Source organism: Dasypus novemcinctus, chromosome 21, assembly GCF_030445035.2.
Source record: "Dasypus novemcinctus isolate mDasNov1 chromosome 21, mDasNov1.1.hap2, whole genome shotgun sequence".
In the NCBI taxonomy this organism is placed as follows: Eukaryota; Metazoa; Chordata; class Mammalia; order Cingulata; family Dasypodidae; genus Dasypus; species Dasypus novemcinctus.
Window position 1 is genome coordinate 57,317,101 of NC_080693.1, and position 14,471 is coordinate 57,331,571.

General features: G+C 52.6%; 1 protein-coding gene across 2 annotated transcripts; it reads right to left on the reverse strand.

Moving 5' to 3' along the window:
• Positions 1–3,238: 3,238 nt before the first annotated feature.
• Positions 3,239–14,212, reverse strand: CDK5RAP3 (CDK5 regulatory subunit associated protein 3). Of its 2 annotated transcripts, XM_004451295.4 has the most exons (14): positions 14,058–14,180; positions 13,806–13,851; positions 11,929–12,060; positions 11,600–11,700; positions 11,185–11,233; positions 10,336–10,514; positions 8,503–8,639; positions 8,071–8,215; positions 6,824–6,934; positions 6,342–6,420; positions 5,791–5,879; positions 4,252–4,457; positions 3,690–3,861; positions 3,239–3,603 (listed from the first exon to the last, which is right to left on the reverse strand). In XM_004451295.4, exons 1-14 carry the CDS (start codon positions 14,067–14,069, stop codon positions 3,538–3,540), a joined length of 1,524 nt encoding a protein of 507 aa, XP_004451352.2. In that variant the 5' UTR covers positions 14,070–14,180; the 3' UTR covers positions 3,239–3,537. The 2 variants fall into 2 exon arrangements, with proteins under 2 accessions (XP_004451352.2, XP_058140053.1); XM_058284070.2 differs by lacking the exon at positions 13,806–13,851 and having other exon boundaries at positions 14,058–14,212.
• Positions 14,213–14,471: the final 259 nt, after the last annotated feature.

A 14,471-nucleotide genomic window follows, 5' to 3' on the forward strand; every position in this document is an offset into this window, starting at 1 on the left:
TTTGGAAAGTCTTCTTGTTGCCTCTTTATCTGAAGAAGCATGCTTAGTTTTAGGTAAGTAGTGAAAAGTCACTGCCTTAATCCAAAAAAGTAAACAGCACTAGGAAGTGGATGTGGCTCGAGCAGTTGGGCAACCGCCTATCACATGGGAGGTCCTGGGTTCAGTTCCCAGTGCCTTCTAAAGACGACGAGCAAGGCAGCAGCTGACATGACAAGCTGGTACAGCAAGCTGATCCAACAAGATGACACAATGAGACACAATGAGAGACACAAGTAGCAGGGAGTATATGTGGCTCAAGTGATTGGGTGCTTCCCTCCCACATGGGAGGTCCCGGGTTTGGCTCCCAATGCATCCTAAAAAGATGAGCAGACACAGAGAGCATACAATGAACAACACTAAGAGCAGACAGTGAGCGCAAACAATGAGGGCGGGGGGGGGATATAAAAATAAAATCTTAAAAAAAGAAAAGTATATTGTACCTTTGGCAATACGATTGACATCAAACTGAGGTTTTGAGGGTATAACCTTGGCCCACCCCTCCCCACCTTTTTTTTTTTTTAAGCTCTGGAAACCCAACTCCTCAGAACTTCGTCTTCAGGCTTTGCAAGTACCCCTCGCCCCTCTCTTTTGAGAACTCAAGTGGGGCCAGGATGGAGAATCCCCATCATTGTTTCCCAAACTTTATTGTTTCACACACTTCAAAAAAATAAGAGCTCATATTCACCTGTGAGTGGCCACTCTGCCAGGCACTATCTTCAGAGCTCTGCATGTGTGAGCTCATTTGATCCTCCCAATCTTTGAGCAATTCTAAGAAAAACATTAACAAGCAGGAACCTAAATGCGATCAGAGGGAACCTCGAGGAAGTCTGGAAGCAAGTCTGAGGGACAAGAGTGTCCCTCCTACGGGGTGAAACAGGCAGCTGGGGCCCTGGGTCTTCAGACTGACCAAGAAGGTGGGACCAACGGGAGAGACACTGGCTAATCACAAATGAGGCTGAAGATTCTAGCGACCAAATGCAATTGTTATAATAAACGCTTTTAAGAAACCATTTAGGGAAACGGACTTGGCCCAGTGGTTAGGGCGTCCGTCTACCATATGGGAGGTCCGCGGTTCAAACCCCGGGCCTCCTTGACCCGTGTGGAGCTGGCCCATGCGCAGTGCTGATGCGCGCAAGGAGTGCCGCACCACGCAGGGGTGTCCCCCGCATAGGGGAGCCCCACGCGCAAGGAGTGCACCCGTAAGGAGAGCCGCCCAGCGTGAAAAGAAAGAGCAGCCTGCCCAGGAATGGTGCCGCCCACACTTCCCGTGCCGCTGACGACAACAGAAGCGGACAAAGAAACAAGACGCAGCAAATAGACACAGAGAACAGACAACCCGGGTGGGCGGGCGGGCGGTGGGGGGTGGTATTAAATAAATTAAAAAATTAAAAAAAAAAAAAAAAAAAAAGAAACCATTTAGGGGAGTGGATGTGGCTCAAGCAGTTGAGTGCCTGCTTCCCACACAAGAGGTCCCAGGTTCGGTTCCCAATGCCTCCTAAAAACAAAAAAACAAGCAAACAAACAACCAAAAAACCAACTCAAGGGAGCCAATGTAGCTCAGGGGTTGAGCACCAGCTTCCCATATATGAGGTCCTGGGTTCAATCACTGGCCTTGGTACTTTAATTAAAAAAAAAGAAACCATTTACATCAGCCTGGACTCAGGGTGTGCCCTCATTTCACCAGCTGAGCAGTAAAATGGGTCTAATCCCAACTGTCATATCGCCAGTGCTGAGAGCTGTCCCCAAGCACACTGTTCACCAAGGTGGTTGAATCAGCTGAGAAAACTCTTTCCATCCAAACCACTTCCTTTCCTGCTAAAAGCCTCAAAAATGGCCAAACCTCAGTGAGTACTACTTCCCCTCACTGGCCCTGCGCATGGATGAGGAGAGGCTGAACCCAGCCTGCTGTGGTCACGTGACCCACGGGGGCTTCTCCCTGAGGCTCCCTCCCTGTAAGCAATGGAGTCTGTGTAACAGCTGGTGATTGGACGAGGGACAGAAGACAGGGCACGGGTAGCATGCCTCGGTGCACTGACGGCTGCTGCGAGAGGCAGGCCAGAAGGCAACGGAGCTGGCCGCTGAACAGGTGGGGCAGGAGGTAGCAGACCTTCTCTCAAAGGCAAAGGAACCAAAAAAGGCACCAGGTCCCGAGGCGAGAGGGCCTCCCAGCAGCTGAGGGCAGGGCATAGCCCACTCAGGCCCCTTCATTCCTTTCCGTCCTGAGGACACTTTCACCTCAACATACCACCGACATCTCTTCCTTTTTCAATTCCTAGACTTATTTCAGCTCCCACTTTCCCCAAAAGGGGGTGACCGGGCAAGGATGGGGGCCAGCGATGGGCTGACATTAATTGATAGGAGCGGCTTCGAGCAGTTCATGCTGCCTTATCTCTCTCTCCTTTGGATAGCGTGTGTCCGCCGGAGTCCGCGGGGTCGGTGATTAATAGGGGCCATCACTCACTGTCCAGGACGGCTGAAAGGCAGCAGGGAGGGGGCGGCCCTCCCCAGAACTGAGATAACAAGCAGCAGGAATAATGAGTGGTGTCACTCCACTTTTCATTTTGATGGAAAGTCATTACGGAAGTCAACGCCAGCGACAAAGAGCCATGAATCAACTGCTCTGCTATGAAATTAAAATCGAATTGCTGGCCACCCCCAACCCCTACCCTGCCTGGGAAACGGGGATGGGTACGTGGCTTGGGAGAGGGGTGCTATCCTGGGGTGGGCTCTATCCAATCACCAAGCAGGCGGTGATGGGGAGGAAGTGGACAGGCAGCTAGTGAAGGTGACAACTCCTGTCTCCACCCTGTTTATCAGACCCTTCCTCCCCAACCACATTTTCCTCTGCCTAGAGGTAAGCTGTGATTAGAAGGGAAACACAGCTTTGCTGGCTCCAGCAAGGCTGCCGTTTAACGGCTCCCCTTGGGCTGCTGGCCTGAGAGGGGCAGTGTGGGCCTGGCTATGAAGAGAATGGGCCCAGTGGACACAGCTATCCCAGAGCTCCTTGCCAAACCATTTGTAGATACTAATCTGCAGACTTCCCTGTCACCAGAGGCAAGGAGGAAAAGTCCTTAATCCAGGACTCCAAAGCAAGAGCCCGCAGCCCAGGGGGTGCATGTGGATCAAGAGCCCACGACAGCAGGGGCCTGGCCTCGCTCCAGGCCTCCGGAAGCAGGGCAAGCAACTGTCGGCAGCCAAGTCAAGAGTTTTCTCCTCTTTTATTAAGCCCAACTAGACTAACCATAAGGACCAGAAGCTGTGATTTCAGGCTGACCTGGCCCCAGGGCCAACCAAGACAGCTTCTTGCAGAAAGCACAGTGAGCGGCAAGGTAACGGCCTCCACTTCTCCCCATCTGGGGGGCAGTTCCCTCACCAGGCTTTCCACCTTCCAGTTTGCCTTGTTTCTTGCCAACAAGGCCCCGTAACAGCAGCCCAGTCTATCCCGCCTCAAGGCTGAGGGCTGAGGAGACGGGCAGGCAGCAAGAAGGCAGGGGCCTGTCACAGAGAAGTTCCCATCAGGTTCACAGGGCGCCCGCTGTACCTCTTGGAAATGTCTGCTTCAATCTGAAAGACAGGACTACCAAGTAGGCAGGGCCTTGCTCTGCAGAAACTGGGGGTCCTCCCACTTGGCAGGGTTCCCTTCCTCTTACCAGCTTCTGCAGCTCCCTTGTCTTCTCCAGCAGCAGGTCCAGCTTGGGCTCCAGAGCTGCCTGCTCCTGCAGTGCTTCCTGCTGCTTCTGCACCATCAGTTCTTTCTTCAAGGCCAGCAGCTGGGACTGCTTCAGCTTTTGCTGGAGGAATTCAGTCACTCGGTCCACATACCTGTGCAGGGTACGCAGGTAAGTGTCTGGTGCCTCTGTGAGTCCTGAGCATTCCCACTCAACTACCAGGAAAGGCGTCGCTTGGGAAACCCACTCCCTACTTCGCCTCTCAGCCTCTACATCCTTAAATCCCTTTATGCAAGGAATCCCCACTCCTAGTTTCCCGGTCCTACTGAGGAAGCAGATTCGGCCTGTAAACATCAAACCACCCCATCTGGCCCCAAAGAGGACCCCCTATCTCTCAGTTCAGAAAGCGATGCTACGGGAGGTAGGGGTAGGTCTCAGGGGTGACACAAGATGAAGAGGTGTGCATAGGAGCTGGAGCTGCTGAGCGTGGCGGAGCCCTGCATCACGCTCCCGGAGAGCCCAGACGCCAAGGGGAAAGCCAGACCTTGGTGAAGCGAGGATCATGAACAGGTGCTGCATTCGAAGACTGGTGAGCCGTCCAATCAGATCCTGCAGCACCGACACCATGGAAACCATCTTTCCTTTGGTCTGGCCCTGCAGGATGGCCGGAGCCAGCTGGAACTGGCTCACGGACAAGATATCTGCCTCCTCGCTCATCTCCACTGCTCTCTGGGACAAGAAGATCTCAAGCTGAGAACAGAAGAAGATTTAGTTCAAACTGCGAAAAGAACTCAGACACTAAGCCCTCAGCCTGCTCGAAATGCAAGAATGAGATGTGCAGGCTAGATTCTGAGTGACGAGGCATAGCTTCATATGAACACTTTGCTAGAAACTCACCGACTGTAACACTGGAGCTTGGGGCTGCCTCTGCTGTCACTCCTCTGTCCCCTGCTCCCTATCTCCGGCCTTGCTTAGAGCCCTGCACCACCACCCTTCCTCCCCAGCCATGGACCACATAACTGGGAATACAGGGATCCAAAGGATTGGCTCTGCCCCAGAAAGGATATTTTTCTCCATGGAAGAAATGAGATTCAGGGAATGGGCACCCATGCTTGAGGATCCCTGGATTAAGAAAGGATTAGAGTCTAAGAACCAGTTACATTTCTTGTTGAGATCTTATTCTACCATAACCACTTGATGCCTTTTGTCCTCCTCTCCTCTCAAGGCTAGGAGGGGCCTCTCTCCGCAGAAGAGGGAACTAGGAGGAACTAATAAAGGGGCTGAGAACTTTCCATGAGCCCTCGGGAAGGGAAGAGACTCAGGTAAAAATGGAGAGAGGTCCCCACGTTCCCGGTCCCCAGGCTGCCTCCTCAGGCCGCCCCACACTGCAGCCACAGGGATCGCATGTGAACACGAATGGCATCACGTCCCTCTTCTGCTCAAACACCTCCAACAGCTGCTCGGTTCACTCAGAGTAAAAGCCAAGCTCTCTCCACTTCTCTGAGCGGCTCTTCTACTTGCCCCAGCTCCCTCTGCACAGCCACGCTGGCCTCGTTCTTCAAATGCGCTGGGCACGCTCCCACCTCGTGGCCCCTGCGCCTGGAGAGCTCTTCTGTCAGGCATCTGCAAGGCATTCTCCGCCCTCCTGCAGGTCACCTTCGCAACGAGGCCTTCCCTGAACCCGATACAAAACCGCTGCCTTTCAACCATCTCTATCTCCCTTCCTTGTTTATTTCTCTCCATGGCACTTCTTGCCTAGCATACGGTGCACTTTACTTCTTCATCTTGGTTCTTGCCTGCTTTCCTCACTAAATATAAGCTCCATGAGGTCAAAGACTTTGTCTTATTCACTGCTAAATCCCTGGAGCCTAAGACATCGCCTGGCATGTAAAGGAGGTGTGCAAGACATATTTGTTGGATGATTGGTGGGACATCCTAATAGGTGAGGCCTCTGCTCCAGAACGCTAAAAGCTCTTTCTTGGCGCCCTTCACCCAAGCAGGCTGGGTCGGGTGGGCATCGTGGAGTGGTGCCACCTGCGCTGGTGCAGGCCACAGCCTCAAAGCCCCCAGAAAACCACTGTACCTCCATGAGCTCATCGATGAACTGATTCCGAGTCTCGGGGTACTCGAGAAGTGTCAGAGCATCTGGGCCTCTAGCAACCCCTTCTGGAGCTGCCAAAAAGAGAGACAGTGAAGTGAAAAAGGAGCTGAGGACGAGAGAAGACGCTCAAGTTTGAGAAGCCCTGGTGGGTTGATATGAACACAGATGCACTGCACTAAAGCTGCCTCCTGTCCCAACCCAAGAGCGAAGGGTTACCCTTTCCCATGTGCCTCAGCCACAAGCAGGCAACCCTGGTGTGCCAGGAGGATCCCTGAGCTGGAGGGGAGGGAGGTCAAGTTTCATCCTGCACTGCCCTCTAGTGGCACCGATCACGGCTACATCCTGTCTGCTGGGCGGGGGCGGGGGGAGCCCACAGAGCCTCCTGACAGAAAGGTGAGTTTCCGTGCCTCATTTTAAGAGCCTCTTTCTGTCCCCCTCCACTCACAGCCTCATCACGACTTGGAGAGCAGCCCGTCTCGGTAGCACTTTTTTTTGTTTCTAGAGACAAGGGCTGCAGGGGACCGCGGCCTTACCTTCAGTTCCGGCTTCCAGCACTGTGATTTGCAAAGCAGAGGCATCGTCTCCCCAGTCTATTCCATCACTCCCAGTTGCCTGGAAGGAGGGCAAAGAACCCCAGCAGTGTTGAGAGAATTTTCCCCAGCAAAGGAAGCCAGAAAAAAACTAAAGCCCGGGACAAGTTCAGGGACTGCACCGTGCGAAGGCCTGGGAGCCCTGAGGCGGGCGGCAAAGAGAGTGGCGTGGAACACTCAGCTGCCACCTCAGCTGTACTCTGAAGGGCTGCCGCCTGGATGCTCCCACACCTCGCCCCAAACGCCAGGAGGAAGGAAGTGTGAACTTCGATGGGTCCCTTTTGAAAACCTCCCAGCCCTGTGCTACACCTGGGCGTAAGCCACGAGCCTCTGTGAAGACAGAGACAACACTTTCCTGTCACTGACTTCACAATCACAGAATCACAGAAAGCCCTCGGAGAGACGGACAGACAGCACATCCTAACCACTGGGTCCGGTTCCAGGGAGATGCCCCAGTCGATTCCAGCGGCCTCGGCAGAGATGCCATAGTCAATCCCTTCAGAAGCTGCCACCGCTCCAAAGTCACCCCAGTCAATCTAGAAGGGGGAAAAAGTGTTAGCTCCTGGAAGGTGGGTGAAGGAAAAGGGGGCTGGCCTCCTTCAGACCTCCGCTGCTTCTCTAGAACGCTGGCACGCTGCTTAATGTGCTGGCCTCTAAGCTGCCCTGAAGAGAGCCCATCTTCACAGGGCTCGTGTGCCTCAAGAGAACCAGCTCGTAGACTCCAGCACCTACAATCTGATTTATTGGACTTACCACACTCAGCTAAGATGGAGTTGAAGGAGGACAACCACCACACCATGGAGCCTAGAGTGATTACAACTGAAAATGGGAGGATTGCATCCAGCATCCAGGTGGAATCTGACCCTCCTCTTGACATAGAGGTGCAATGGACACAACCAATCCAATGTCCACATAGAAGAGGTGGCATTGGATTGGGAAAAGTGGACATAATGGACAAAGGGTATGGGGAAAGGCAGGAAGAGATGAGAGGTGGAGGCGTCTTCGGGACATGGAGCTGCCCTGGATGGTGCTTCAGAGGTAATCACCGGACATTGTAAATCCTCACAGGGCCCACTTGATGGAATAGAGGAGAGTATGGGCCATGATGTGAACCAATGTATATGAGGTGCAGAGGTGCCCAAAGATGTACTTACCAAATCCAATGGATGTGTCATGATGATGGGAACGAGTGTTGTTGGGGGGGGGGAGAGGGGGGGTGGGGGGGTGGGGTTGAATGGGACCTCACATGTATATTTTTAATGTAATATTATTACAAAGTCAATAAAAAATAAAAAAATTAAAAAAAAAAAAATCAGAAGAGGTACCACTATATGTCCAATGGAATGGTTAGAAATTGTAACAACTGGAAGTCTCATATATTCCTGATGAGAATATATGCTGGTACAACTAAAAAAAAAAAAAAAAAAGAACCAGCTCGTGAGCCTCTTTAGCACTCATCTCTGTTCTGGTCCCATCATGGCCAGGAAAATAAAGGAGTAGAGCCTTCTGGGCCCTTCCGCCTACAGCGTCTCTCACACAAATCCCTTTCCTCCTTCTGGACATCTGAATCCAGGTGATGGGGGTTTGGGCCGTGTGGGGGAAAGGCTGTGCTCGGGGAAAGGCCGTGCTCTCACTGGTTCTGTGGTAAGAGCCGCACACAAGGCTGTCTTACCGCGTCTTCTTCCACCTGCTCGGGAGGCTCCTCGAGGTGCGGCCGCTCCACCACAGAGGGCTCTGTCCCCGTCCTCCATTCGTACACGGTTGAGTTTCCCCGCTTCTGCACATACCTCAGCATGGGCAGCACCTGGTCTGTGGGGCTTCAACACATCACATGACTGACTCTCCTGCTGGCCTCTCAGGAAGCCAACATGGGGCTTTGTCCCAGGTTACAGGGTCAAATGGACAAAACTCCCGCTGAATTTCAGTGAAAGATAAAGTTCAAATGTCACGTGGGAGAAAAAAACAAAGAAAAGAAAAGGAAAAAAAAAAAAAAGAAAGAAAAGAAATGAATGTCATGTGGGAAAAATTCAAGGGGAGAAGAGAAAATAGTCAGGGAAAATAAGCAAGCCATCCCTCCTCTGAGTGAAATTGAGGTCCTCATTACCTTTCGCACACAAACCCTACACAGGCCTGGTACAGGTCAATGGCCTCCCCCAGGGACTGAGCCCCCGCTCCAATTTCAGTCAGCTGGCTCGGCAGGTCCTTCACCAGGGCCAGCAGTTCTCTTCGCACATTGTCTCCCTAGAGAGGATAGAAGAGGTGGGCTAAGATGGAATGGTGGGAAGCAGAGTCCAAGAGATTAAAGGAAACACCAAAAAATGGAATGAGGCTAGACACTGGCCCAAGAAGGGCACAACCTGGCCAAGAAAGAAGGTTTTGCCAGCAGTGAAGGAGTTGAGAACTGAGTGGGCCTCCACAGTTCCTCTTCTCTTGGAATCAGGAAGACAGACAGGGGAGCGGATGTGGCTATAGCAATTGGGTACCTGCCTACCACATGGAAAGTTCAGGGTTCGGTTCCTGGTGTCTCCTAAAGAAGATGAGTGGAAGTGGATGTGGCTCAAGTGATAAGGCCTCTGCCTACCATATGGGAGGACCCAGGTTCTATCCCTGGGGCTTCCTGGTATAAAAGAAGAGAAAGCATGCTTGAATGGCAAGCCAGGGCCAGCATGGCAAGCCAAGTGCCTGCAAGGTGAGCCAAGTGCCCATGCGGTGAGCCAAGTGCCCGCGCAATGAGCCAAGTGCCCATGTGGGTGCCCACGTGGCGAGCCAAGTGTCCACGTGGTAAACTGAGTGTCCACGTGAATGCCTGCGTGGTAAGCCGAGTACCTGCATGGCAAGCCAGTGCCCACACGGCGAGCTAAGTATCCACATGGTGAGCTAATGCCCACGCAAGTGAGTCACACAGCAAGATAATGACGCAACGAAAGAGAGATGAAGAGGAGAGTCAAGGTCAGGTTCAGCAGACCAGGAACTGAGGTGGCGCAATTGACAGGGAACCTCTCCCCACAGCAGAGGTCCCCGGGATCGAATCCCAGTGAATCAAAGAGGAGAAAGATGAGAAACGAAGACAGAAAGGGAAGCGGACTTGGCCCAATGGATAGGGCATCCGCCTACCACATGGGAAGTCTGCGGTTCAAACCCTGGGCCTCCTTGACCCGTGTGGAGCTGGCCCATGCGCAGTGCTAATGCGCACAAGGAGTGCCCTGCCATGCAGGGGTGCCCCCCGCATAGGGGAACCCCATGCACAATGAGTCGCCCCGTAAGGAGAGCCGCCCAGCACGAAAGGAAGTGCAGCCTGCCCAAGAATGGCGCTGCACACACAGAGAGCTGACACAACAAGATGATGCAACAAAAAGAAACACAGATTCCTGGTGCCACTGATAAGACAGAATTGGTCACAGAAGAACATACACCAAATGGACAGAGAGAGCAGACAACTGGGGGAGGTGGAGAGAAGAAAAAATAAAAAAAAATAAATAAATCTTAAAAAAAAAAAGACAAAAAGAAATAGATACAGAAGATCACACAGTGAATGGACACAGACAGCAAAAACAGCAGGGAGGGGGAGGGGGAAGAAAAAAACAAAGAGGATTAGCTTTAAAAAAAAAAGACAAGACAGTGAGCTAGCACAATGGGCCGGCATGATGAGCTGACACAACAAGAAAATGCCACAAGATGATGCAATAAAGAGGTACAACAAGCAGGGAGTGGAGGTGGCTCCAGTGACTGCGCACCTCCCTCCCATATAGATCTCGGGTTCAATTCCTGGTGCTTCCTAAAAAGATGAGCACACAACAAACAGACACAGAGAGCAGACAGCGAGCACAAACAATGAGGAGGCGGTGGGAAGGCAGAGAAATAAATAAATAAATAAAATGAATCTTTGGGGGTGGCAAACAGAGCCTAGATGCCTCCCACTGTAGGTGGCTCTGCTCACCGTGATGCCGTACTGCTTGCAGGAGTGGTAGAACTGCTCCCGCATCTCGGCAGCCCCGGCCTGGCCCTCCTCCTCCTTTCGGCTGTACTCCTGTTGCAGCTGCTGGCACTTGGCAATCTGCTTCTTCAGCGAGGGGATCTCGTAGTTGACGTTCCTAACCAGCAGGCTAGCGAGTTCCACTGGGAAAGGCCCAGGAAGTTACCCTCAGCATACCCACAGCATGAGGCAAGCATGCCCGGACACACGCAAATACCAAGTGTGGTGCTGCAGGCAAGGGGTTGGCTCCCGGCTCCTGCCCTTCCTACCCGCGGAACCTAAGACCAGTCACCTAACCTCCCTCGTCCAAGCCTTCTTTCTAAAACAAGGACAGTAATATTATCCTGTGGATTACAAGAGAGATTCCACATAAAACACCAAGCACAATTCCTTGCATATAGTAGGCTTGGTAAAAACTAATATTATTTATACTATTAGAAAACACAACCCAAACCATAATCAGCCCTTTCATTGCTCTCTCAGGCACCAACAGTGGCCCCCAGGACGACCCCTCCTCTGTCTCAAATAGAATGGCCGTGCGGTGAGGTTGGGGCACTGAGGGGTGAACGGGGAGGCTCTTTACACCTAGGGAGTCAGCAAATGTCCACTCCCTGCCTGCTCCACCTCCACACTCTCCTCCCCAACACTCTTAGTAGAATTCATTTCCCCACCTCACAGACAGGCAACATGCACACCCCAGCCTCTTCCCAAGCACAGACTGTGCCTCTTATAAGCCTGGTGTCTCAGAACTCCCAGAACTCAGGACAAGCATGTCCCCATGGTTGCCAGGACTCCCAGGCTGGGCCACTTTACCCAAGTAGGTGTTGTCCTTCTCATACAGGGCTACAATCTCCTGCCAGTCCTGAGTAAGAAAGAAACAGGAAGTGAGCCGGAAGAGCACTCAGCAGCCACGTCCCAGCTCCATCCCTGCACAGGGGAAGTTCTGCCAGTCTTCACACATTAAACACAAACTCCTTGCCCCCTTCAGCTCCTCATGCTGGCTGGCCCACCACTCTAAGAGTGTGGTGCCAACCAACAGTTCTCAAAGCAGTGAGTCTGAAATTTAAACTCAGGAGTAGGGTCTAGCTCTTTGGCATAAACTATGGGGACAGAGGGAACGTTCAGAAAATATTCTATAATGGAGCCTCCCACCAGATCCTCAGAGAAACTGCAGAGGCTCTAACCCTGCAGGCTGGATGCACGTTTCCAGCCCTCAGCCCACACTTGCCTTCATTCGCTGTGAAGAGTACCGGCCAAAAATATTTTTCGAGGAGGCCTCAGTGCCTTTGAGAAGGTCCACGATCCTCAGGCAGTGGAAATAGTGAATGTCTAGAAAGCAAGGAAGAATGAAGACTTTGCAAATTACAGCATCTTTCCCACCTACTCTGACCACTGCCATATGGCATGTCCCCTTTGCATATCTGTTGGAAGAAACCAGCATTGATACCCTAAACAAAAATGTCTCTGAGAGTCAGGCCAGTGGCTAAACACAAGGGAGCGGCTCAGCTGACACACACTGCTCTGGGAGAGCCAGGAACACAGCCCCAAAGCACTCACAGGATCCGGAGAGCAGCTGGGCGATCTCTTCACTCTCTGGCATGTCCTGGATGGCAGCATTGATCTTCTCCCGGATCGTCAGCACCAGCTTCTGCCATCTCAGGTTGCAGTGCCTTCTGTCCACCAGCCAGTCTATCCGAAAAACACACTAATCACAGTGGCCCCCACCTACTGCCAAATGAGACAGGCTGAGACGAGGGCTAAGTTTTCTTCATCCTGGTTAAGGTAGGGGGGTCATGGAAGATGGGAGGAAAGACAGACCCAGAGGGATGCTGGGGGCTAAACAGACTCTGGCAACCTGACTTCATCCTCCGTGTAATTTTTACAGGGCAGGTGCCTCAACACAGGGAGAAAGAATAAGTTTAAATTGGTCCTGAAGCTAAAGTGCCACTCTGACCACTCTAACTCCTCCATCACTTTTTGCTTCTGTGGGTAATTAAGTCTTTCTTACTGACAGAGGGTGCTGTTCAAGTTCCACTTCCTCAGGGCTGGGATTAACCACGACAATGCAAAATACAAGATGAGCACGCCAAGTACCACGCCAAGTACCGGATGAATGAACCTTTGCAAAGCCTCTAATACCTACAGCGCCCTAAAGACTAGAGAATAGCGGTCTAGTCTCAACAGTGAAGTACCACCCCGTACGCACAAATGCCAACAGGTCTTAACTCCTGGAACTCTGGCCCAGACCTGTACTTTTAATAAGGGGTTTGGATAGACTAAGAACCGTGTACTTTTCTTCTCAGTAGGGGAAAGCCAAGAGCCAGGCTTTGCTCTAGGTCCTGGGTTCTAATTCTCATTTCTTGGACACGTCAATCAACCTCTCTGTGCCTCAGTTTTGCCACATGTAATATGAAGAGAATAAGGTCCTGAGTCCAAGGCAGATACAGGTAAAATCTTAGCGATCTTTATTTTCATAATGTTAAATGCCTAAAGCAGCAGCTGGCCTAGAGCAAACCCTTGACGAATGATATTGTTTTATTGGTCCTTTGAATAACCAGCAGCAAGCTCATGCATCAAGAGTGCACATGTGCAGACGAGCCAAGGCAAATCTGAAGTGAAGCTAAAGGAGCTTCTCCAGGGGCCACTGCACAGGACTGACTCAATGGCCCCATACAGTGCTGAATCCCAACCACTGCCCTAAATCTGTCACCTGGTCAAACACTGAGGCCCCACACTATTATCAATAATACTTTATTCACCAAATTCTTCTAAAGTTTCCAGAAAGAAGTATTCTGTAGATATCACAGAACTGAAAGCAAGACGCTGAAACTATTTCAATGACAAGACTGGCACAGAATCCATTAGTCCTGTGAGCACTGAAAAACGGCAGGAGCTGTGCAAACGTCCCAGAGTGGTCAGAAGGAAGCGGCCCTGCCCCTGCACTGAACTGGGGAGGAGGTAGGGAGACCAGAGACACAGCTGGGAGATGGCCTGGCTACTTAAAGGGCTTTGTTTCCAACTGGGTCTTCCGTGAGAAATGGAACCTTGCAAGAAGGAGGCAAAGATTTTTTCTAGTATAATGAGAAAAGCATGGACATTAGAGCCTGACACTTAAGTTCCAATTTCAAGTCTGTCACCTAGTAGTCGAATGTCTTTAAGGCAAGCCATTTTATGCTCTCTACACCTACATGATAAGACTTGATAGCACATGTTATGTTAAAACAGAGAACGCAGGTTAAAAATAGACACTGCGTTTGGTTCCTTCCCGTTCCTATTAGCCAGGCAGGTCCAGCCACAGATGAGGCACAGAACACGTGGAGGGGTCAGTGCCTCAACCCGGACCTTCGGGCATCTGGACTCCTGGCTGCCGTCTACATGGGCAAAGAAACGGGCCTCCCTCCGGCAGCCAGCTATGCGTGGGCGCCCCCTCCTACCGAGCAGCTTGCTGGTCTGGATGTCGATGGGCACATGCTGATGGTCCTAAGCGGGAAACACGATGGGAAGGGGGACGTGAGCGCAGGCAGGAGACGCGACACTCGCGCGCTCATTTCACGGTCCCAACCGTCACCCTGCGGGGCCGGAACGAAGGGCCGGGGAAGGCCGCGCCCGGGACGAGGCCGGGGACGGACGCGCAGGACACCGTCCTAAGGTCCCAGGCCAGCCCCCCATCTCCCCAGCTCCCGTACCCCCATCTGCATCTTTCCTCCACTTCCGCTTCCGGCCGGGAGACCGAGGCCCGCCCCACCCTACCACCAATCCGGTGCAGGGGTGGCCGCGCTTGGGTTCAGGCACAAACAGGCCTCTTTCGCCCACGTCGCCGCCTTCCGCAGAGCCAATCGGAGCCTACGCTCCACCCCTGGCCGCAAGCCCCACCCCTCCCCAGGCTCCGAATGGCTGCTCCGGGCAGAGGCGGGAGAACGGAAGACAGCCAATAAGGAGACGCGAGGCGGGCTCAGGACCGGGAAAGGGGCGGGCAGCCTGGAAAGGGCTGCAGTGGCGGCGCTTTGGCGGCAGGCGGCGCCGGAGAGACAGAGCTGGTTGCTTCCACCCTAAGCGAACGCGCAGCCATTCCCGCTCGGATTAAAGTGTCTGCAGGCAGG

Coding starts and splice junctions, on each gene's coding strand:
- CDK5RAP3 (XM_004451295.4), bottom strand. Junction 12,061..13,805: donor CCAGACCAGCAAGCTGCTCG/GTAGGAGGGGGC, acceptor TTTTTCGGATAG/ACTGGCTGGTGGACAGAAGG. Junction 11,701..11,928: donor CCAGCTGCTCTCCGGATCCT/GTGAGTGCTTTG, acceptor CTTGCTTTCTAG/ACATTCACTATTTCCACTGC.